This window comes from Helicoverpa zea, chromosome 8, assembly GCF_022581195.2.
Source record: "Helicoverpa zea isolate HzStark_Cry1AcR chromosome 8, ilHelZeax1.1, whole genome shotgun sequence".
In the NCBI taxonomy this organism is placed as follows: domain Eukaryota; kingdom Metazoa; phylum Arthropoda; class Insecta; order Lepidoptera; family Noctuidae; genus Helicoverpa; species Helicoverpa zea.
Window position 1 is genome coordinate 8,549,440 of NC_061459.1, and position 24,231 is coordinate 8,573,670.

General features: G+C 35.4%; 4 protein-coding genes across 5 annotated transcripts; 3 read left to right on the forward strand and 1 right to left on the reverse strand.

Moving 5' to 3' along the window:
• Window positions 1-1,067: 1,067 nt before the first annotated feature.
• On the forward strand, window positions 1,068-2,119 carry LOC124632621. The gene is made up of 4 exons (XM_047167514.1): window positions 1,068-1,115; window positions 1,212-1,292; window positions 1,364-1,517; window positions 1,863-2,119. The coding sequence occupies exons 1-4, from the start codon at window positions 1,068-1,070 to the stop codon at window positions 2,117-2,119; spliced, it is 540 nt and encodes a 179-aa protein (XP_047023470.1).
• A 1,294-nt stretch (window positions 2,120-3,413) lies between these two features.
• Window positions 3,414-6,040, forward strand: LOC124632565 (oleosin-B6-like). 2 transcript variants are annotated; one of them, XM_047167437.1, is made up of 6 exons: window positions 3,414-3,548; window positions 3,636-3,690; window positions 4,393-4,476; window positions 4,944-4,988; window positions 5,465-5,557; window positions 5,900-6,040. In XM_047167437.1, the coding sequence occupies exons 1-6, from the start codon at window positions 3,498-3,500 to the stop codon at window positions 5,908-5,910; spliced, it is 339 nt and encodes a 112-aa protein (XP_047023393.1). In that variant the 5' UTR covers window positions 3,414-3,497; the 3' UTR covers window positions 5,911-6,040. The 2 variants fall into 2 exon arrangements, with proteins under 2 accessions (XP_047023393.1, XP_047023394.1); XM_047167438.1 differs by having other exon boundaries at window positions 3,432-3,548; window positions 4,944-4,992.
• A 705-nt stretch (window positions 6,041-6,745) lies between these two features.
• Window positions 6,746-24,109, reverse strand: LOC124632549 (glutamine-dependent NAD(+) synthetase). Its single transcript, XM_047167421.1, has 13 exons — window positions 23,962-24,109; window positions 12,559-12,722; window positions 12,163-12,418; window positions 11,828-11,973; window positions 11,409-11,658; window positions 10,978-11,182; window positions 10,473-10,619; window positions 10,049-10,197; window positions 9,654-9,809; window positions 9,164-9,378; window positions 8,612-8,834; window positions 8,182-8,358; window positions 6,746-7,785 (listed from the first exon to the last, which is right to left on the reverse strand). The coding sequence occupies exons 2-13, from the start codon at window positions 12,702-12,704 to the stop codon at window positions 7,657-7,659; spliced, it is 2,199 nt and encodes a 732-aa protein (XP_047023377.1). The 5' UTR covers window positions 12,705-12,722; window positions 23,962-24,109; the 3' UTR covers window positions 6,746-7,656.
• On the forward strand, window positions 17,544-22,943 carry LOC124632622 (cytosolic carboxypeptidase 2). Its single transcript, XM_047167516.1, has 17 exons — window positions 17,544-17,748; window positions 18,326-18,501; window positions 18,683-18,835; window positions 18,900-19,132; window positions 19,208-19,354; window positions 19,429-19,687; window positions 19,756-19,920; window positions 20,002-20,117; window positions 20,205-20,364; window positions 20,466-20,785; window positions 20,859-20,976; window positions 21,066-21,143; window positions 21,220-21,402; window positions 21,756-21,901; window positions 22,033-22,209; window positions 22,398-22,568; window positions 22,646-22,943. Exons 1-17 carry the CDS (start codon window positions 17,544-17,546, stop codon window positions 22,941-22,943), a joined length of 3,105 nt encoding a protein of 1,034 aa, XP_047023472.1.
• Window positions 24,110-24,231: the final 122 nt, after the last annotated feature.

Sequence of the window (24,231 nt, forward strand, 5' to 3'; positions counted from 1 at the left end):
AACAACAATTAGATATTCATCCAATCATAAAACTATTATTTATTAAAACGACAATAACAATAAATATGAAATAAATAAAAAATGTTATCAGAAGTCACAATAATAAAAAATACAAAGTCCATTGAATCAAAATATGAGGCGATGGGCGTAAGTCAACATTTCATCAAGTTAATAGTTAGTTTGATTTACCCGAGGGTGTCATTAACCACCCCTAATTTTACACCCGGGCTTTCTGGATAAATATTAGTACAACAATCTAATAGATATTACATACGCAGTACTAACTATAACTTCAAAGAATCAAGACATATTTTAACATCAAAATGGACATGGCTGTTAGAAATTCGCTGATGAAAGATTACGTGAAAAAATTCTACACGATTTTTCGAATACTAGAAGTGACTGGGTTTTGTCGGTTTATCATAAGAAAGGGCAAGATTGTCGAAAGAAACAGGGGTACAAACCTGTACAACATTTTCGTACTGATCTTTGCTAACTCAAGTGCAAGTTATCTTTTGTGGTTCTCAAACCCTACGGAAAAGTACCTCAGTCTGGTGGAATATATAGCAATCATCCATTTCACGGTTTTTGCTAATCTCCTCATATCCGACATTACCTTTGGTGACAGATACAGCGGACTAGACCTGATTCTGAATAATATAGAAATCGATACGTTACTCGGAGCTGAAGAAACAGATTTTATGCGAGAAATATCAATTAAGTTGTACAGAGTTATTGTTATTGCGATAGGATTTACTCAAGTGTTCGTGGTAGCTTACATGTATTATGTTTTCCACGTATCCATCGCGATACATGTTGTAGGCAGTGCGTATTTCCTGTGGATATTTTTCGGCTATGACGAATTTTGCTTCTTTATTTATTTATATTCGTGCCTCACCGAAAGAGTTCGGTTCTTGAATGTAGCTTTAATCAAAATAACTAAGATCAAAACGGAATACATACCGAAACAAATGCTTTTTCACAAGATATTATGGAAGGATGACTTTGATGAGCGAGTGACATTCCACACTAGATCCGACACAAAAGATTTTTGTATTGTTCTCAAAATGATTTTTGATCAACTGCGACGGATTGAGAAATGTTTCAGTTTCGCAGTAAGTGTTACTATCGTTGGAGAATATGACCGTAAATGTATATATAGATTTACCTATTTAACTCATTAGTAGCTACTGAATATTTTCTGTTTTCAGCTCGTTTTAGGTGCGGTAACGGTTGCAATTGGTTCTATGGTAGCAGTTCAAACGGTCATCATGTATATTAAAACTTCTGAAGTACGTCTCTGGATAAGGACCTAGAAATAAATATTATTTGATTTGAATATTAACTCATTATAATGTTCCAGACAATGATTATACGGGGGACCGCTATGCTAGGCTGGTCAGGAGCGAGTTGGTTCCACCTGCTTGTAATAAGCTTCCAGTCTGATTTGTTTTTCAGACAGATAGAACAAACGAAGCTCATTTGCGCTTACATACAATTAAAGCCGAACAGTCCAGGTACATAATACTCCTATACGTCCCGTGACAAGTTTAAATGTTATGAAGCTTTTACAATAGCAACTCATTACTTACTTACTCGTTAGGGATAACCATATTCAACTTGTTCTATATAAAATAATGAAACTTCAGCTTTCGATAATTATCCCCAAAAAATAATTAAGACCGACAACGTACCAATACCGACAAAAGTAATGTACTAAATACTATGCATGATACCCAAGGTATTTTAAGACAAAATAAATAAATTTCCGAATAACATCTCATGAAATATACTATTCTGATTTATCAAAAATAGCACATAAGTACATAATATGTTTTTTTTAATGTTCTATTTTTTTTCAGTGGAAATTTTAAAACTCACAAAAGACATATTGAACCTTTTGGAAGTTCGAGATGCCCGTGTGTCAGTATACGGTATGTTCTCTTTCAACACTGGTTTGGTGCTGAAAATTGCAGCTTCAACCTTCGTCTACATCACAGTTCAACTTCAGCTAGCTTTTCCCAATTTAAGAGAAGTGCACAAAATTCAAAATGTCTCTTTAACTCCCCCAGAGTTTGATTTCGATCCAAGGAAAGTGAAAGAATTTTGGTTCCTATAAAAGCTTTATGTTTACTTTTTCATGAAAATATTGTAATAGAATAATGTAGAAAATACGATTTTATTGTGACTTTGAAATAAATAAATTCATCAAATATAATATTTTGTTTTACTTTCTACTTTAAGACATCTTAGCGAGCTTAAAGTGTAATAGGTACGTCTTTGATTTTAAAGAGGCAAATATTTTGTGAAGGGTTCAAGTCTAAATATGTTTAATATACACATACACTTCACAATATGTCCTATGCACCTATATTACAATAACTTTTACAAAAAAATTGTTGATGAGAGATTCAACTACTTACAAGGAAATAAATATTTTTCAGTCCTGAACGTTCTAGATCAATGTCGTTGTTATGTTCACCTTATGTAAATTTTGGGTATTTCTCTCATACAATTGCTAGACAACTAAAGTATTTTGTTTATTCAGATATGTTGATGTCACTAATGCGGACGTGTGAAGAATAGTTTGAAAAGCGTAAAATTGAACGACGCATCTAACAAGCTACCTTCCTGAACATAAGATGGGTCCACATTCAATGTTTTGAACAATACTTTTAGATGAACAATACATCTGCCTGTAGGCCAGTATGAGGATGCTGCAGAGTTTTTGTAACTCCGAAACATATTCATCATATTACTGAATCTTACATAATTTACGATCCGCATAAGATTTTTCTCCAATTAAAATCATCATTATTCTCTATTTATTTTACTTCCATCACTATTTCCATATTTGGAAAGCTACAGTCGCGACTAGTATGTAAATAATCACAGTACGATTGAAAACGACTCGCGGGAGTATTTCCATACTGTGAAAAACAGTGTGTACTGAACTTTATCTTGCTAAATACGTAATTAGCGAACACGGCTCGAATAATGAAAAAACCGCCCAAGTGCCAGACAAGTCTCTCGTGCCGTACGGTTCCGTATTATATTTTATTTTTTAAACTAAAAAAATGACCTAAATATTGTTCTGATGTTATTCGAACCAGACAGTTTCTTAAATCCGAGTGACTGCTACCAAGATCTCTATAAGTCTCATTTCACGGATAAAAGGCAAGTGTGACAAAAACTAATTCAAAAGAGAAATATGGTCTTTTTAAGAAGATTGTTTTGTTCACTATGGAACCCTAAAAACAGACAGTGAGTGATCCCTTCACAAAACTTAGTGTCGAAGGTAATGACAAACAATTTAACATTTGAATACCATTTACCAAAACCTTTGTCTAAACTGCCGTATATCCATATTTAAACAAATGTGTACGTATTACTTCAGCTTACGGCATTATATATAACACGGATTATTCTTTGGCCAAATTAGTACGCAATTGGACTAGAATCGTATCGCTTGTGAAGGAAATTAAATATTAAGAAACATGAAGAGCGCGCTAGCTTTTCTTATCGTTGGTGCTGTGTTGGTGTGCGTGGTAAGTAACATGATCCTGACATTTCGTTAAAATATTCTATAGAATATTTTAGTTGATGAAAAATAATGTATTTTTGTCTGTATATAGCATGCCAGGCCGGCTGATGACCCAGCTGCCGCGGCTACCACACCCGCTGGTGCCAGTAAGATAATTTTCATTTATTAAATAGATTTCAAGCGATTTCTTACGGTTTGTGTTATGCAACGATAATGGTTTTGGAAATATTTCAATGTTTTGACATAATTTATTTATATGGATTTATTTACCAACTCGAGGCATTTTTGAAACTACTAAGCTTTTCTTCAAAATTAATATTCGGTCGTGAGGTTTCTATTCATTTATTCTTAGACAAAAATCGTTTTATATTCAAAACGCGTAATTTATAGCAACGGGACAAAGTCATACGTTTAGGAATTTAAATGTATTCATTCCCTTCGTTCGTATTAAGTGGCTATCTAATATTCTGTAGTTCAACCTACGACCTAAAGATACCTACTTTTGTATTTATATGCAGCTAAAATGATCTATACTACCTCTAATACGTAAAGAGGAAAACTTTGATTGTATGTTTTTTTGTATGAATGGAATAGGCTGTGGAACTACTGAACTGATTTGAATATTTCCTTCACTGTTAAGAAGTTACACCATCTACTTGGCTATGTTTTATCCGGCTACGACTACGGGAATAAGTTTCCCCGAGACGCGGGTAAAACGACGTGGAACAGCTAGACATTCAATAACATAATATTGACCTGACGCTACCCATCCCATCAAATAATGAAAATAATGTATTAGCAGCCTATGTATTTATGATTTTATTTATTTATCTATGTATTTATTACAGCAACCCCAGCTGCACCTGCGGCGCCTGCAGCCACCCCTGCAGCCCCTGCCGCCCCTACAGCACCCGCAGCTCCTGCAGCCCCTGGTAAGTAATCTTTATATCTCCTTAGAGTATTGCAGTGTTATGGCCGTTCCCAATAATCTGTCTACTTGCTGTCGAGCTTAGGTACTGGAGATAGGAATATGACGTTACTTGTATGTGGTTAATGCCAAAAGTATATCTCTAGTAAGCAAATTAACAGATAGATTGAATATTAAAAATAGCCGTTAGATACCAAACTAATTGAGGAAGGCTGCAGGATACTTTTTGTACATTAAGTTCCCACGGGACGCGGTTGACTAGCTAACTAGTCATACTAATAAAAGTCGCAAGAGTCAGTGCAGGTTTGAATATAAGCCGTGAAATCGAAGATTCTAAACTAAATGTATAGTATCTGCATATAACATTAAGTATAATCTGCAGTTTAATAGGTACATAAGCGTGACATGGAACAACTTCCTCAAACAACATAAAATATGAACTACGTCCTAAATGCATTTACTTCTTCGTAGATGCAGGCGCAGCAACTACTCCAGCGACAGATCCTCAACCAAATTGTAAGTAAGTTATTAAATCAAATAATACTTTAACTTAGTACTATGTACTAAATATATGTACTATGACCAGCTTCTCCGATAATCCATATTATAATGTTTTAACCTTTAACCGGGCTACCTTAAAAAGGGATCTACATAATACGAAACGCCTAATCCACATTTGTGTCTACCTTAACCTGACTGTACAGTATTCCTTGTCTATTATGATTGAGACTTCCCATAGGCAGCACCAGTCCAAAATACTTTCCACAAGCTTCATAACCGTAGAGCTAATACATTTGAGGAGCTCGTAGCTAAGTATCAAACGAACAAGACAGCGTTAGACAGTTAAACTCTGTATTCGGATAGACAGTCTCTCCATGTAAATCACTTTTACTTAGCTACATGCGGTCACACTGGATGCCTACCCCAAATATATTTGGAAAAGGCTAGGCAGGTGACTCCTACACTAATATGAACAAAAATAATAATTTCAGCAAACATTTTCGAGGACCTCATCACCAAGGGCGAAGAATTTGGGAAGACGTTTTTCGAGGCCCCTATCAAAGTCGCCGGGGGTTTCCTCCAAAGTAAGTAACTTACTTTATTTTACTACATTTTTTAAAGCTAGTTATCACATTTTGTAAGCCTTGAAATGTCTAACCAGATGGCTATCTAATTAAATTATATTTAATAGTCAACGACATGCCCAAGATTCTCAAGCTTAGATAAAAAATTAAAAACCTTAAACTTTTTAAAAATCCATAACTGAACACGTCATAAAAACCGTTCAGCTAATTTTGAGATGTCGCTAAAAAACAGCGCGAAGCGGTCCTTCTTGTATGAAATTTAACGATAAATATAAGGACCTATTTATACGTACGTATAATGTTGTAACATAATTCTTAAAAACACTATTTACTCTGTTTCAGCATGGGGATAGGAAAATAAGCAGCAGCAAGAGAATGATTACTTCTACATTATAATTCACAAAACTGTAATTTGTTGATAGTCAATTCAAATTTTGAATTTTAGCTCTACCTGTGGTGAAATAAATATTTAAGTACTATCAATTTTAGACTGTTCCTTTTATTGCCTTTCTCCCACGGCGCTTGAAACAAAGTATTGTTTTTATCAATTAATCAAAAAACAAATTGGACTCAGGATTCTTGGATCAATATTAAGAAAACAAATGCCTACTCCCTGAACTCTCGTATATAGCGATTGCTTCGAACGTGATTAGTAACTGATTGAACTCTTTAGTTGAAAAAAAAAAGTAGTTGGCAAGCTTACTTGCCAGTCTCTGCCAATTAAAAACAAATTAATTAAGTGGAGGACAATATTTACCCCAGAGGCAGTTACTGTCACACCTTAGTTTTTATAAAGGTTGTTTGTGTGCATACCTTACAGTTGGCATGAATGGCAGACTACTACCAAGTTAGTTAACGCTAGCTTTGGAAGATATAAAAAAACACTTAACTGTGTAATAGTACGGTTCATACAATTGGCTGGCGGTCACTGGTTCTTGGGCTATATTGTACGCGTACTTACATTTAAAAATAATAACCATGTAGGTACTTTACTTACTTCTACTTCTTAGTTGAGCTCCGACGTTGCACGCGTTTTCGAATGTGTAAAACTTGTGAGCCGAAATAAACCAATACTTGACAGCGGTTTCTCGATCTTACTGGCTTCGTAGCACCTCTAAGCTTTGGTAGCAACTGACTCTTGTGCACTGGCAACATTCGAGCCTTATCCTTTATCCAGTAAAAAAACAATTCAATGTAACAGCAATTTATTGTAGCAATATTAAATACAATACTAACAATTATTTGTACGTAAATTTATCGGAAAACAATACCTTAATAACTAATTATGCGGCTAAGCCATCTACACTAGTTTGTGTTCTTCGTTATGTCTTAAAATAATTATTTAAATAATAAGCTCGTCATAAAAAATAATGATTATCAAATAATTCTTAAATCGTCACATTTTAAAGGAACTGAATAGTGTTCTTTCAGTAAATAAGGCACATATTTTATTCAATTATCAAAGAAAAACGGATTTATCTCAAAGATATGTATTCTCAGTATGAAAATAGAATAAGGCAGATAATTTGGTCATCATTTTTCATAGCAAATAAAACGTATATTATTTTAAAGCTAGTTATTGTCTTTTTTGTAAAGCAACGCACAGATTTTCAAATATGCACTTTCTGATTAATTCAGCATTATAACTACGGTTAAGAAACTATTTTGAAGCGACCGACACAGTGATGTTAAAAATTTAGCTGCGGCTTTTTTGTTTACAATAATACATACATATTTATTATAATATTAGGTAGACATTTGAAGCATAACCAGCATCTTAGCTATATGTCTAATGGCATAAGAGTTTACAACTATTCCTTCAAAGGAAAGTTCGATCTACTTAACTATATATTTGAGCTAAGCTACCTACAATAAATACCAAGGCAACGTCAGCATACATCATAATATAGTTCCAACTGCATAGGAACACCCCGATTCCGTAAATTAGGCCAAAACAATTGCCATTCTTCTAGGAACAGATTTCAATTTTGTTATTTCTTATACTGACGTTTATTACGTCAGTGAACTGTCAAAATTTGAGTGAGAAGAATTTTGTAATACGTAATTAGGGTGCCGTAATAATGAATCAATTAAAATGACTATATAAGAACACCTTTCCTATCGCCTCGCATGAAGTGTGAGTTCACGTTGGAAGTCGATGCACTGCTCAATTTGGCTTCTTGAGGACGATCGTTCGATCCACGCTTGTCTTTGGACATTTGCGCCACCTGGTAATATAAAGTAAATTACATGAAAATCAAACTGATCTGTAATAAAATATATAACTGACTACATACTGAAGTAGCATCATGAAGTTGTATATCTTTTAGCAAGATGGTTTTCATAAGCTATAGAAAACAAAAATTATGCAATATAACATGCGTCTGTACAGTCAGCATAAGCGTTAAAAAAACAATGCTAAGCAATATACCATACATTTATAACAGCGACGACAATTTAACGAAACAAAGAATACTTGCAAACAAATGCCTATGTGGTACTATATAAGAACACACGCATGACAAAAACAAAAATTATCACTTGAATAATTTAGAACATTATTTTGATACTAAAGAAACATGGATGCTGATTGGCCACTACGACTGTTCCTTTTTTAAACTTACAGCGTCATCGATAGCTTTGAACTGCCAGTTCCAATGCACCCTGTACAAGAACGGTCTATGGTCAAAGCGATTGTCGTCGGGACTGTATGTCTCGGCGTGGTACGAAGGAGTTAGGACGGTCATCTTGTGACGGTTGATAGCGTAGCAACGGAAGAAGTGCTTTACTTTCTCGGCCACCTGCGAAATAAAAATACATTTTTAGTAAGAACTAAGGCAACAATAGAATCTGGTTTATTCGAGTAAAGCCCTAATGTCGATTTATGTCGGACTGATGTCTTTGAAATTCTATGTGAAAAGAACAATAGAGACTATGATTAAGTAGTTTGTCTAGCCTAAATATAAAAACAAATCACCACAATTTTTATTTTATACCCATTATAGAAACAAAATAACACTCATCGCAAAAAATAAATACATAAACGACATTCACCTCTTGCGGCGTACACTTATCGCTCCAAGTATGTACCAGTTTGTGGAACATGCTGAAAGGTCCACAGTGCTGAGTTTTCCTGAGTCGGCCGAACTCCGATAGTTCGGCGTAGGTCATGCCCATGTCTTGTTCGTCTGTCTGTGTGATCTGACCGTCGGTGAGAGGCTCGAGCTCAGCTGTGGGCGGTGCTTGTAGGATCTCTGAGAGGGATGGTAAAAAGAACCTGCAATATGAGTAGAGTGATAAGTATAACTTCTGGCAGGTTGCTATCGTGTCAAAGTGTAGTCGGGATTAAGACATGAGTTTACATCAATAGGGCGGTCCAAAACATCATCTAGATAAAACCACCGCCAACGCGATTTTTGGGTTTCATTTTGAAATTCTATAGCCAAGATCTTATTATTATTTTCCGTAACTCAAATTCATCCCATTCTGAAGTTGGTATATGAATCAAACAGTGCGCATACGAGGCGCATTAATTGGATAACTTGATAGGGACAATAAAGCTATTCCATCTGAACTTTAAATAAACAAAAAAGATCTTAACCTCACCTATTCTTAGCATACTGCAGGAACGATTTCAGATCAGTCTTCGATATACCGCCAATGGGGTTAACATCGGCGCTAGAGCAGTCGTATTTCGTCATATATCCGCGTAATGCTTCGTCAACGTTAGAAGAACCAAGTACTAGAAGACCGCCCGGCCGGCCTCGCACCCAGAGCATTAGTTGTGCGAATAAGTACGATAGCACCATGCGGAGACGAGCCTGTATAGGAAAAAGATTAACTAGAATATTCTATACCTATTCTTTATTTAAGGTCTCTATAAGGTCCGAAGCTATGGGATTTTCGAAAGAGTTACAGCGGCCTTGGTACAAAATTGTTCCAGAAAGACCCCAGGGACGGGTTCAGTCAGATTTTTTAAAGTTTTTCTTACAATCATAGCTCAAAATAAGAGATGCAATTTTTAAATACATAGGTATATTATTTACCTTAAATCGAATACCTTTTCTCAGGTAATGTAATATTGTAAGGAACTTACCTGTATATTTTGCAAAGCAAGATTTTGTCGTGGACAACCACCGTTAGTTCTGAATTTGGGTACGAAGCCAGTGGCCGCTGTGAAAATACCGATGACAGCGCTCACTGCTGCATCAATCACAATGGGAAAGTGATAACTACCGATTTCACTGGCGAGCTAAAAACAAGAAAAATATCTATTAAATTACAGACATTACTTAAATAACACAACATTAATAAAAGCATAACGAGACCAATTGATTTAAAATCTGGGCTGTTTTATACTATAGGAGAGGGATAGCCCGCTGTACTTTAATAGTGCTTTTGACACTCATACAAAATAGAAGTAACCCCGACAACTATACATATATTATCATTTACTAAGAGAAAAGACATTCTACATGAATATAAAAGTACCTGTGACGCCCTTTGTTTAGTCTCCTGGCTGGAATTCTCTGAGGCCATGTAACATGTTACCAGCAATCTGTTACACAGTTCCATAGGGTCGGAGGGAGTGTAGTCTGACTGACATAGTATTTTGCGAACATCGTATAATACTTGACTTTCTGTAAATAATAAAAAATTGTTATGTTTACTAATTGTTTTGTAGAGTACCAGGTTCAGTGGAGAATAGTGGAACTATTTATATTTGCATGTAATTACTAAGCAATGGCATTGACATTAGTGTCGCATCTTTTAGATTTCTTTCGTGGCGCGGACCCCAATATAGAAATTAGTTTAAAAAGCATATTTTCATCAAGTTTATTAAATTATTCTATTCATATTTGAATCATAAATATTCTATCAAGAAATAAAAAAATATCGAAATAGTGTCACAAACCTCCTTTCTGTATAGCGTCGCATATCTGCGTGCACATAGAGAACACAATGCAAGCGGTACTGGTTGAGTCTACGCCGCCGCTCAAAGGTAGGAAGAATCCTCCCTGGCCGGACCTTCGCAGGTAATCCCATAACCAACAAGCGGGACCTGAGAAGAATAGATTGATTATTTCCGAGTATTTACACTGAAATTAAAGAGCTTAGAGTTCAATTGGGAAAAATACAGATCTCGTCAAGTAACATTGCCGGACTACGGTTGACTGCCAGTAAATGCCTACTTCGAAAGCATCAAATGGGTGCCTTTTTTTGAATAAAATTAAGAGCGGCCAAGTTATGTATTTGACAAGAACTGTAGATAGTTAATAGATAGAGAAACAGGGCCCTCAAATCAGCATTTCAATGAAATCAAGCAAAGTGTTGAATTTGTTCATGAAGTGGTAAGTGCTACTTTAGAATTTTGATAGTTCGTGAAAAGAAAACACATAGCCTATGGTAGTTATACTTACCCAGTTCAATCTCTTCCTCCGGCGTTAAATACTGCCACTGTATAGGCGGACTAGTCGTGAGATATACGTCATCGTCATCTGAAAGCGCGAAGTCTACTGTGATGCGAGGGAAAGGCGGGTTCGAGGCCGCCAAGTGAGATCTAGAGCGAATCTGTGTACGGTAGGAACGAATGTCTTCGAGATCGATCGTCGCTGTTACTACTTCCTGAAATAAAGTTTTACTGTTATGAATAATTAAGTTCAATACAAATTAAGGTTATCATAACACAAAAATTGCCAGGTCATTGATACCTAAGCACACACGTATCGAAATATGAAAGATCTAAATTCTGAGGAAACGAAAAAGAATCACAGAACAAATTAGGATAAATAGAGTAGACACTAATAAATGCGTTATAGTGCTTAATTTCAGCAGCAACAAAAGTACTAACCACATCATGTAGGGCAAACTGCAGTCCCCTACTAACGATCTCCCCATTAACAGCCACACAGGAACAGCCATTGAAATAGATCCTCTGTCCGTCGCAACCTCGCAAATTGCTGAACAAATACGCGCCCCCACTTTTGAACGTCGCACTCTTGACCAAGTCCACTGTGACGTAAGCCTTGCGGAGTTCCATGTAACTTCCTGAGCCATTCGCTATAATTTCTACTCCGTCTAAACTTAGAGGGATGTGGCGACTAGAATCGAAAAAAATATAAAATTTTTAAAAAAACTTCACTAACGTAGGAATAAAAAAAAACTTATTGATTAATGGCCATTAATTAAATAGAAAAGTCTTATAGTTCAGTAGGTCTGATCTGCTACAATATACGGTGCGTGGCTGTGTTCTCAAATAAATGATCTTACCTCTGTGGATTCCATAACTCTTCACATATTTCGAAACCTATGCACGTGTCTTTAGTAGCAATGACTGCGTCTCCAATAGGCACAGTCGACTGGTTCGTTATCGCCGATATCATCCTAGGTAAATAGTATTCTTCAGTCTGTCGTTCCTTTGAGAGCAATTAGAAATAATATTTACATACATCCTTAAGAAATAAATTGTCCCAAGCAACAAAGCACAGCTATTTTACATGACTCGATGGACTCTTAATACAATACTGTCATAAGAATGGCCATAAAAAAATGTGGAAAGCACTATACATGTTAAAATAATCAGGCCTAAAGTCAGGACTACTTACTTTGGTCCAAGGTGAAAACCAGCGAGTTTCCCTATAATTCCCATCTTCGCACAACAACATCTTTGGTCTAATAAGCAGTATCTTTTTGTTCAGGAACGCTACCCTACAGTTGTATAGAACGTTTCTGTGTTGGACGGGCATACCAACGTCTATCAACATGTCTTTGCAGGTCGGTGATTTGAGCAGCTCGGCTAGAACTTGCCAACTGTGAAGGTATGTATCTGGTTCGTAGAAGTGGTCTTCACAGCTGTATCCACTGCAAGAAATACGAAATTCTATGTAGCAGACTGTAATCGCTAAAAGAGAATCCCGTTGATGAGGCAGTTGAAAGCAAAGACAATAAAATATACTAAAATATATCCATTCTTTCGGAGATTTTTTTTTTTCGACTCTTACCATACTTCCAATTCTGGTCCAGTGCGGTACAGCGCTCCCATTTCTTTGGCCTCCTGTATGGATTGCAGGATCCTGTTCATATTTCCTTCGAAGTCGAGCGCCCATTGGTTCAGCGTCGTCACCGCCACCGTCACTTTTCGCCCCATTGTTGTTGATTATTATATCTGTAAACAAAAAACATTTAACTAATTATGTATCTACAGGGAAATACCCGGATTGAAAAGTTGGACCTATCTACAATAAATTGTATAGGCGAAGGCGTACCTGTAGAAACTGTAGCCAGTTTATATTATCGGATATAGCAAAGCTGTAGATCTGACAAGTAATAAAAACGCCTGTATCAACTTCAACATAAAGTTCTCTTCTGACTAAACCTCCATCATTGTTCAAGGTACCTAACAGTATTAACCATTACCAAAACTTTCCTAATGTTCAAACTAAACCTGTTACTATTCTAATTTATATTGTTGTTTAACTTTAATCAATCTCGAAAAAGTAGGAGCCGGAATGGTTGAAAGTTTTTGACCTCGTAACAAGTCTTGATATTCCTAAAACGAAGTACATTATGTGGAATAATGACACAATAACTTCTACTTTCGGATAGCACACTTCATTATCATACAATTATAACCGTAGTCTAAATATTTCTATAAAACTTTTGAGTTCTGGAAAATACATGTTTATTACCCACGCAAAATGAGCCGAAAGAATATGAGTAAAATAAACATCTGACGATACAAAACTACTTCGCACTTCAATTCATATCGACGTAGGAAGGGAAACAAATTGATTTCTCATTGTTAATCGATAATTATTCCCACGTACGCCATCGAAAAATGAATAGCGGATCCGCGGATGGAAGGTAATCGAAAATCGAAGCGGAAACTGGGATCAAGCTGATAATTTTATTGTTATTAACTAATAACATCTGCTAAGGTTGAGAGCACAGATTTATAATACAGCACGTTAGTTATCTGTGATAATATTAATCATGTAAGCATAAAAAAATTAAATCGTTTGTTCAAATCAACGTTTCCATTTTGCTCATGATGTATGCCTATCCAGTAGTATAATTTACGAGTTTGCAATATTATTTTCGCATAAAGGCGCAATAGGGAAACTCACTTCACGACACTGCGAAAGACCGTAAATTTGTAACTATAGCTACTATTCTCTAAAAAATATGTGGTTCAATATACCGTGTATCATTTTACTACCAATTCTATTAACCTTTGCCTCGTAGAGTAGATGTCACAAAATCTATGAATATTCAGAAGACATAAAGAACAAAGCCCACAAGCGATTGATGAATGACAAAAGACAATAAGATTGCCCGTCTAGAGCGAATCGATCCGCGCCAGGCAGTGCCAAGGCCCGGCCAGTCACCCCACAACCCTTAGAAGAACCGTAGTTAGTTCACACGTTCCCTCTTTGTCAAGTGAACAATCTGCACCTAATTGAAAAACGTAATTAAGTAGAATATCGGCATCGTTATCGTGATAGGCGATAATAGAGACACCAATCCATGAAAAAAAAGAATATGAGCCAAGCACTGGCTCTTAGCATCAGAGCATTATTAAATCTCTTATTTACTGATTCAACATGACATACGAAATGGAAATATACCTAGTTGGTAGAAACTATGTCTAAACGAGACAGACATCGCGCTCAGAAAACTTTCAATAAACTTCCTTCCGTGTTTGCAAGGGTTCGTGGTATCAAATCTTCGGAGTTTTGTATTAGCATGTAAAAAGTAATTGTGTTGCTAAAATGGGAGAGAAATGAAATAGAAAATACACAACTTTATGGCGTATTGGTGGATCCCATAACACAGTTCGAATTTTGTTGCTTCAGATTGCAAGAATTTTCAGTAAGAATTCGTTGTTTCATATCGTGTATACAGGAATGAATTTTATCCAGTGCGCAAACTTTGTCAACTTATAGTTACTTAAATAAGTTTTATAGATACGTATATTTTTATTTTGTAGTGTTTTAGTACAAAAAAGAAAAGTTATTGATATCTAAAGATGTTTATTTTGTAACCGATAGTACGGTCACAGTCGTCATAGTATGCACGGCGGCAACGCGAAACCGGTTTACCGACGCGAGCTCCGCTCGGCGCGCGTACGAATAGTTGGTATCCATATTTTGCTGATTTTAGGGCGGACAAAAGAATGAAAAAAAAATTTTTACTGATGATGCAGATATGTTCTGTTAACGATTCTGGACCCCCAGTTTTTTTTTGCGCACTGCTTAAAATTCATTCCTGTATGAAATTCAAGGTATTGCCATGCTATATAGATTTTATAGCGTGAGTTCATGACTTATATTTCTTTTATAGCCCATTTTGGCGATTGTTATCTGTTTTATTCTATTTTGGATATTTGTGGATAAAAATTGCTTCATAAAATGTCTATTGAATCACATCAAGCAAAGGCATCGAGCAATAATGTACTCCGCTTTACTTAATAGTGTGAGAAAAACGCATATGGAAAAAGTGATGTTGGTAGCTATATAGACATCTTCTCTTATCGTAAATAAATAAAAACTGTTTTCAAAAAAGCATCGCAAATTAACTACGTGCCTAAGATACAGAAATAAAAACGATTATTATCTTTTACGAAAACATAAATGTAACACATAGCTAATTAAAAAAATATACATAGAAAGAATAAATCTCACCCAGCAAGTCAGCGAATACAGTATTCAGTGGCATGGGATCGATTCAACTTAACTGGTTGCCCTGGCAACTCCTCGAACAACTTTATGGAGTACTTACGCCAACCTTCTTGTGTATAGCTTTTTCAAGTGTTTCATAAACCCTTTATAGAATTTTGTACTATGTGTACTATCTTTTATATCTAGGTTACTGCTTTTACAGATATTTAGTATATTCGTTATTATTATTTAGATAACGGACTTCCTTAAGCCATAAGAAAATACTTCTTAGGTTTTCAGAATGTATATATAGTTGGAAACCGGTTTGGAACTAGTTTGGCACGAACTTTCTCTGAAATGAGATTCCTTTTAAGGGTCAATAAAAGGAAGGAAGTATTTGCTATACTGGATGTTCGCTTATTTAGGTACCTAGGAGCAATTGATTTAGGTAGGCAATTATAGTACTTCCAAAGTTCCGAAAAACTAAATTAGACATCACGATACTAATAGTAAGTAGCAACATTATTCTCAGTAATCGAGCCATTACTTCTCCGAATATGGCTTACCGAAAAAGGAAAATGATATAAAAGACAGACAATAGAAAAGCAATAAATATTTTAGCCCAATATTGACGACCACGCAAACATACCCCCGGGGTGAGTGAAGTTATTTAAAATGGGAACTCCTAATACCCAGATTTTACTATCCATTAAAAAAAGTTTTGCATTTTTACTTTCATTTGAACTTTAGACTCGCAAGAATAAGACGGCTTTCCGACATAAACATAAATCGAAGATATCCGAGAAACTGGACAGAGGAATTTTGTTTTCTCCTGTTCAGTTTACGATGTATAGAAAAAATGTGTAGTGACCAGACTATTATAAAAGCATTTATTGCATACGAATAGCTAACATTAGGAGTTGTTACATGTGAGTGAAAACAACACGATACATGACAGAGCGACATGAAATATTTCCGGAATCCGGAATCCCATGCAAATCTCACATTAACTAACTTAAATAACAGCTTTTGTCGTCCTATATTGATTAAACAATATCTGTTATTTTCAGTTTTGTTCGAACACTTAACCAGTGCAGATTATGATCTCGATATTCATGTCACAACAAACTTCGAAGGAAACTCTATGTGAGCGCTAAAGTTTACTGCCATGACAGTGGCCATCAGTTACCTACGAAGTTTTCCACACGACCCCCACAAGTTACCACCTGGCTACATAGAAGTGCAGTCACCTTTTAAGCTTTCAGCAGAAACGTTATCACGCAGTCACGGTGAACTATTTAACAAGTAATCGAACTCAGTTTGCCGGAATGCAAATCCATGCAAAGATAAAGTTAATTAAGCTTACTCATGTATTCCAATATTTCTGTTTAGCATAAAACTAAATCGTCTACTTCCGTCTCTTAGTTCATGTACCTGTACCTGTGTGATAATGTGTACTGTTTAAGCTGACTCCATACCTCTAGCTAACCACAGGCAGACTAGTCTAGACTGAGGAGCCGGCTGGAATTTATAACAGCTAAGCACCCCAGACAGGCACACGCCTACGTAATCCGATAACAATGTGCATTTTATGTTGATGAGAAGTTACGGTATTACGCGAAGTGTGATTTGAATCGACAGCTTATCAAGATGGAGCATGAGACTGAAGACTTAGATGCTGTTCCGGATAATGAAACACTTTCCAATGACAACGATCAAGGTATTTAAGTGGTTATTTTATTTTCTATAATTTAGTTAATCGTCTTATTTTTATGATTCTATACCAAGAAATCGTTCAACTATTTCACCTTCCATTACTAATATTTTTTATTTTATCATTGATCTATAAAGCCTAGTTCAAAAATGTAAGACTTATCCAAGCAATAAAATTTCCTATATAGCCGTGAGTCATGATTTTCATGAACTTCCATCAAGTGGACCCCCTGTAAAGCTACTATAAATCAAATCAAAATTTGACCTCTATCAAAGGTTTCCAACATCGAAATTTCCATAATTCTGAATTTTGCATGAGTAACCATTTGACGTCACCAATCACCTGATAAGGTTTATACGGTCGAAGCATGACATTACTGGGGCAATCGTCTTCCAATAACCGAAAGCGAGAACCCCTGTTTTTGATGTCGTCAGTTTAGTTCGGAGCGCCGCGCAACCCACCAGGTTACACGCCAAAAATTGAAACTTGACGACTAACATTCAAACATTTGTGTAGCCATGGTGACGGAACGCTCGACATCGCCGATTATAGAAATACACATGACAAAGATTAATTTGTGCTAACGAATGTATCAGTTTGTAAACTTTTTATAATGTTATGGTGGAAACAACTCGAAAGCTCTCAAGAAAACATAATGATGATTAAAAGAGAAGAGCAAAGCAAGGAGTACATTGAGAACACGACGGTAACGCTCACACTTCCTTCGATAAATCCTGTAATGCAAAACGATTTGTTCATAGCTGACATAGAGCAAGTTAAATCGCTACAGGCTTCGTTATTTCCAATATGCAGTAAAGGTAAATTCTTAACAATTATCATAGGTATTTTGAATGCGGTGTAGAAAACGCTAATTTAACTTATATGATTGTCTGTTTACTAAAACTTTAGTAACTTTAAAATCATATCTATAATTTAGGAGTGAAAAACGAAATCGAGTATTTTGAAAAATCAATTTTATGATCGGAATAGGTACACTATTAGAGTAGGTACTCAGAAGTAGGTTTAATATCGATAAAGAATGCTATAAATATTGGGTTTTAACTTTAATAGTTGTCGCGTGCTCTTGTACGCTGTTTTCAAATAACGAAATAGAGCCTTACATCATATCCGGTAAAGCCAATTCGTCGACGGGTCTCGCGTGCTTAATGATGTTATTTGTGAATCATCGTGAAATAGGTCAAATTCGGCACCTGACATGAACGTTCTACGAAATTTCTTGATTGTGCCGGAATAGGTCAGCACTCATTAGGTCATGATGAACTGTTTAAAGAAATCATGTTTCCTCTTACGCGTGGAATTGAAACCACTGATATTTAGAAGACTAGGCATTTTTATGCGACAACAAAACTAAATGAATCTTTTTATTTGGAACAGGGACATTCATATCGAACTTTCTTCAAAACAATATCAAAACGAATCAGTTGGAAATAAATACAGACATAAGGACATTTCGGACAACTGCTAAACTAAAAGAACCAAGGGATTTATTTGCACTTCCAAAAGAACTCGACTGTCCTCAGCAAGCACCTCGATGGCCAACAGAATGTCAAGTGAGTGCATGTTTTGCTTATCTTAGAAATATATTTGGACTTTTCATGTTGTTACTCATCAGCCTAATTGTATAACTTAGACCCAAAACTCATGACTCGAATGTAAATTGGACATCATCTGAGTAAATGGGAAATTATCAAGAAGGACAGTATAATGTGCTCAGTAACTGATTTCAACCAGGTTGTCGAAGAAAAAATACAACATATTATATGGAGCCCAGCATCTCCAGAACCATATTATATTTCATCGGGAAAAGAACTGCAACCACAACCAGTCGGTGAAGACGCTGGGACTGTGATATTCCAATATTATCCCATGAGCGCCGTCAACTACGTAAGTAATAACATCCTCTTGCTTATTCCAAATAAAAGTCACTGATCTCTCGTCTATCTTACAGTTTAGTCGCTCAACAGTAGGAGGGTCTCGATTGTTTTTATCAGCGTGTGCAACAGCCGGAGGTGAGGATGAGCTACGATTTGAATCTCGTTTCGAAAGTGGAAATTTAGCAAAAGCAATACGCATAACATCTGCTTATTACGAACTGCATCTTCGTACTGACCTCTACACGAATAGGCACATGCAATGGTTCTATTTTAGAGTCACGAATACAAAAAAACAAATGACATACAGGTAATACCAATTGCATGGTTACCGAACGTTACGTGTTGTATCCTAAAAAAATTATACACACGCAAAATGTTACAGATTTTCCATAGTGAACCTATCAAAAGCCGAAAGCTTGTACAATGAGGGCATGCGACCTCTATTATACTCGACCAAGGACGCACAGTTGCATTCGATCGGATGGCGGCGATGCGGCGATAACATAGCTTACTACAAAAATGATTCAACGTAAGTATTATAATATATCCGTAACTTCGAGGTTCAGTCTCATGTCTTTAGACTACAATACTGTCTTATTGCAGGTGTGAAGAAGAAGAGCAATTTCCGAGTTACACATTAACATTTAACATAGAATTCCCACACACAGACGACGCGGTGTACATTGCACATTGCTATCCGTACACATATTCTGATCTGCAAGAATATCTATCAAAATTACAATCACACCCAGTCAAATCAACTTATGCAAAACTCAGGCTTCTTTGTAGAACTTTAGCTGGGAATAATGTATATTATCTAACTGTAACTGCCCCACCAAGTTCTTGTGAAGCAGAGCAAAAGGTAAGATTTTTATATTATTTTTATTAACTGAATAAGTAAAAATGTTAACTAACTTCTTATCATACTAGAAAAAGAAAGCTGTAGTAATAACTGCCAGAGTACATCCGGGCGAAACCCCTTCGTCATGGATGATGAAAGGGTTTATGGATTATCTAACAGGAGACTCAAATCAAGCTCGGGAATTGAGAGAAAAATTCATATTCAAATTAGTACCAATGCTGAATCCAGATGGTGTAAGTGATAATATTTTTAATATTCTATAGGTAATTGTGTCAACTATTGCGATATCAAACAGAAATTTTCCATTATTGCAGGTAATAGTTGGCAACAATCGTTGTTCACTGACTGGAAAGGATTTGAATAGACAATATCGAACAGTTATAAGGGAAACATATCCACCAGTCTGGCATACCAAAGTGATGATAAGGAGGTTGGTAAGGAGCGTGAAACATTTAATGGTCATTATGAGGAGGAAAATAAACTGTTATTCACTAAACAATTATTGTATGTATGTCAGGCTACAGGAGGAATGTGGTGTGGCGATGTATGTAGATCTTCATGCACATTCTCGGAAACACAACATATTCATTTATGGATGTGAAAGCAGAAAAACCTCTGATAAACGTTTGCAAGAGCAAGTATTTCCTTTGATGCTTCATAAAAATGCTGCTGATAAGGTACACATTATATTTAAATAATATTCTATGTATAAATAGATATTCTATGTATAAATAGATTTATATTCCATAAATCTTCTTCAATAAATCTTAATTTACAGTTCTCTTTTGAAAACTGCAAATTCAGGATACAACGTAGTAAAGAGGGTACTGGCCGTGTCGTGGTTTGGATGTTAGGAGTTTCCAACAGCTATACTATGGAAGCTTCTTTCGGAGGATCCGAATTAGGCAGCAGAATGTCTACACATTTTTCTGTTCAAGACTATGAAAGTTTAGGAAGAACATTTTGCGAAACATTGCTAGATTTTTGCGATGAAGACCCTAGCAAAGAAAGGTTGAGAACAAAAATTGTCACCAGACTCTTAAAAGAAGGATCAAATGCAGACGAACCAACTAATATAGACTTGTCAGATTACTCTAGGTAATTATTGATTTCACTATAATTAATACGAAGAATATGATTGAGAATATTTGATAAATAAAATCCATTGCAGTGATGAAGGAGACACATCAAGTAGTAGTTCGGAAGGTGGACGAAGACGAGAATCAACTAAACAGCCTGCACCACCGCCTTCGCCTATTTTCCCCGATATCAACAAAAACTTGAACGAGGTAAGACAGTGACGAAATTGAACTGTTAATAAAAAAAATAGACAATTCGTGACAGAGTAATTGGGTATTACGTAAATTGTGTTTTTCAGAAACCTAGAAAGCCAAGGCCTCGGTTAGAAAAGATGAAAAGAATCGAGAAAAAGAAAACAAAACGAGAGACATTACAGGTTGTAACTGTTAATTATTTAGTCGTAAGACTAATGTAAAACAATAACGCTGAATGAATGTTTATTTTCATATCAGGTATCGAGAGCTACGATAGATTTAACATCAGATGCAATGACGGATATGTCATCGGATGCAGAATCTTACGACGGTAACCAGAGTCCTATGAGGAGAGTTCAAAAATTGATACATTCTTCAGCCAAAGTTAAGCCTAGACGAAAAAAGAAGATGCCACCTGAATTGAAAATTATAAAAGCACCGGTAAATATACATTTCGTATATCTTCTTCTTATATATAAAAATGAATTGCTGTTCGTTAGTCTCACTAAAACTCGAGACTGATTGGACCGATTTGGCTTTTTTTGGTTTTAAAATGTTTGTAGAGGTCCAGGGAAGGTTTAAACGATAGGTACGAAGTTCGCGGGATCAGCTAGTATTTTTATGAAAATATTTTCCATGCTCCATCTTTAAACTCAATTAAATAATGCGTAATTCTGTCAAGGTTTCAATGCTCGTTCTTGTTTCACAGTTCATTAACTATGAATATAAATTGCCACGCAATTTATAAATCCAACTTTATTTTCATATTTTGAACAAACATTCAAATTTTCCAGACAAGTGATTCTCCCTACCATTCGGATCACGAGAAGGCTTTAAAATGTAGAAGACCACGAAGTGTATCAATGTTTAATGAAACAATAGAGAAACCGAGACTGAATCCTGCATCATGGCATCAATTCAAGCGACTGCCACCAGCGAAGTATGACACTACTGTTCTTAATGCCTTAAATGTTAAGGAGGATGGCCTTAGTAGACCACTACTCTAGCATAACACCCAACATCTATTCGCTCTCATCATACATTGTGTGGTAATCCTTTTCTAAATTCTAGGTGCTTATCTGAGATTAAAACTCGAAGTAATCAGCCATCTGAGCTACAGGTAAAGTTAACTACACTGAAAAGAAATGTATGGACTGGTGTGCAAAGTGAAGAGAAAGGTCCATTGTCATGGGGAATATCAAGTTTTGCCATGAATTCATACTTCACTGATAGTGAAGCTCTATTGAGGTAATTACTATATTTCTGAATGGGTCAATGAGACAGAAATAGTCAGAGCGAGAGAGTCATTGATTGAATGATTGCTTAAATGAACTAACAATTGCAGCGGTTGCTATTTTGAGCGGAGACTCATCAACTTATTGATGATTATTCTGCATTTTACAATTTGAAAATAATATTTCCATTGTTTATAACAGGTCCTGCTCCAAAAAATTAGAAGAACTTGAAGGGGAACAGCAGAAAGTAAAGGATGACAAAAAGAAGAAAAAATCAAAAACAAAAAAGCTTACACTAAAAGTGCCAAATTCCATGAATGAAATCTTAGAACCTATGAATAAATTACCTAAACCCTGGAAGAAAAAGGGGAAGTGAGTATTAGTCGTACCATCTCAATTCTTGGTAATTAACTTACATAATGAAAAATATAATGCTTTGTAATTTCCAGATTAAAAAACAAGTCTGAAAGTTCTCCTTACCAAAATAACACTAGTTTTACGGATATTCCAAGAAATACCCAAAAAGCGGGGCCTGCGGAAAATAGACAAGCTAAATCACGTTTTAAAAAGGGAGCTATTGTAACAACTGCTGTGCAGTCAAAAAAACATATTGCCAAAACCAATATTATATCAGACAACTCCGACTCAGACAATTCTATTCAATTAACAAAGAAAGTGAAAAAGAAAACTAAATCAGTTAAAGCCAAGTTTTGTAAAGCCATTTCAGAAAATAAATCTAAGAATTAACTCATGTGTTTTTCTGTCCTTTGTATCACAACAGGTATTAAAATGGTAATGGTAATGCGTACCTATTTTCATCTCTTTATTCTTTCTAATTACATTATAATCTTGTAATCCATTACTTTCTCGTGTTCTAGCATGGGCAAAATATAGCCTGTCACCTGGGGATTGTGTAACTTAAAGAGTGAAAGAATTTATCAAGTCAGTTCAGTTCTACCGGACAATCAATGATTAACTATTTCCTCTTTATATTTTAGTATAGATATTATTCAAGGCTATAGAAAGAAAAATGTGATTTAATTGCATTAATTAATGATGCAGAAAAATATTGCAATTTGATTTCCCGTAGAGAATCAGTTATTTGTTTCTAAGACAATAGCACTACAAAATTACAGTTGTATGTTATCTTATCTATTGACCTTAAACAATTTGCTCTAGCTAAATTTCATATCAGACAATCATTGAACTATACATAAAGTAAAAAAAATAACTTCATATAATAATATTTTATTTATAAGGTGGTAGAACAATAAATTCACCAAAAATATATGTTTCTACCTATTTTATTTTACATTCAGTCTTTTTTTATACATTTATTCCGTTTACAATGCCTCAATGTTGGTGATAGAGTACAATTTTATTAATGTAACATTATTGCAATCTCAAGACATATTGTTGAAATAAGGATTAAATATAAACCTATTTACAGATTTAAAGATGTTCAGGTCAACATCTTGTATGAATCTTTATGAAAGATGCAATCTTCGCTAGGAGCAGTTAGCACTACCAGTTAGCAAAGAACAGTAAACACGCATATTTGTATGCGAAACCGCTATTAAAAAGCCCTTGAAAACCTGTATATGTTTAGAAACTCTTGTCACTCTAGTCATGACAAACATTTACATAGTACTTTTAAGCAAAATTACTTTCGATAAATACATTACAGACAGAAAAACATTACAGACCCCGGCCCGAAATAAAGTTCGAATATTGTTTAATGAAAATGGCTCAATTTGTTACTTACGAATCTGCAAATATACTTCTACAGCAAAAAATATACGAACAAAAGGTACAGCTGAATTCTTTTTGTATTAAATTACTTTTTTCGTAATTTTAAACTTTGCAAAACACCATTCAGTTGAAATAAATTGACATTTGCTGTCAGAAGTCACGAAGAAGCAAGGGCAGTCCATTGACATATAACTATAGGGCAGTCAAAATGTGACACAGGTCAAATGACATTTTGATTATTTTCGAAGACTATGGCAAAAACTTCATTCATTCAGTTAAAAAC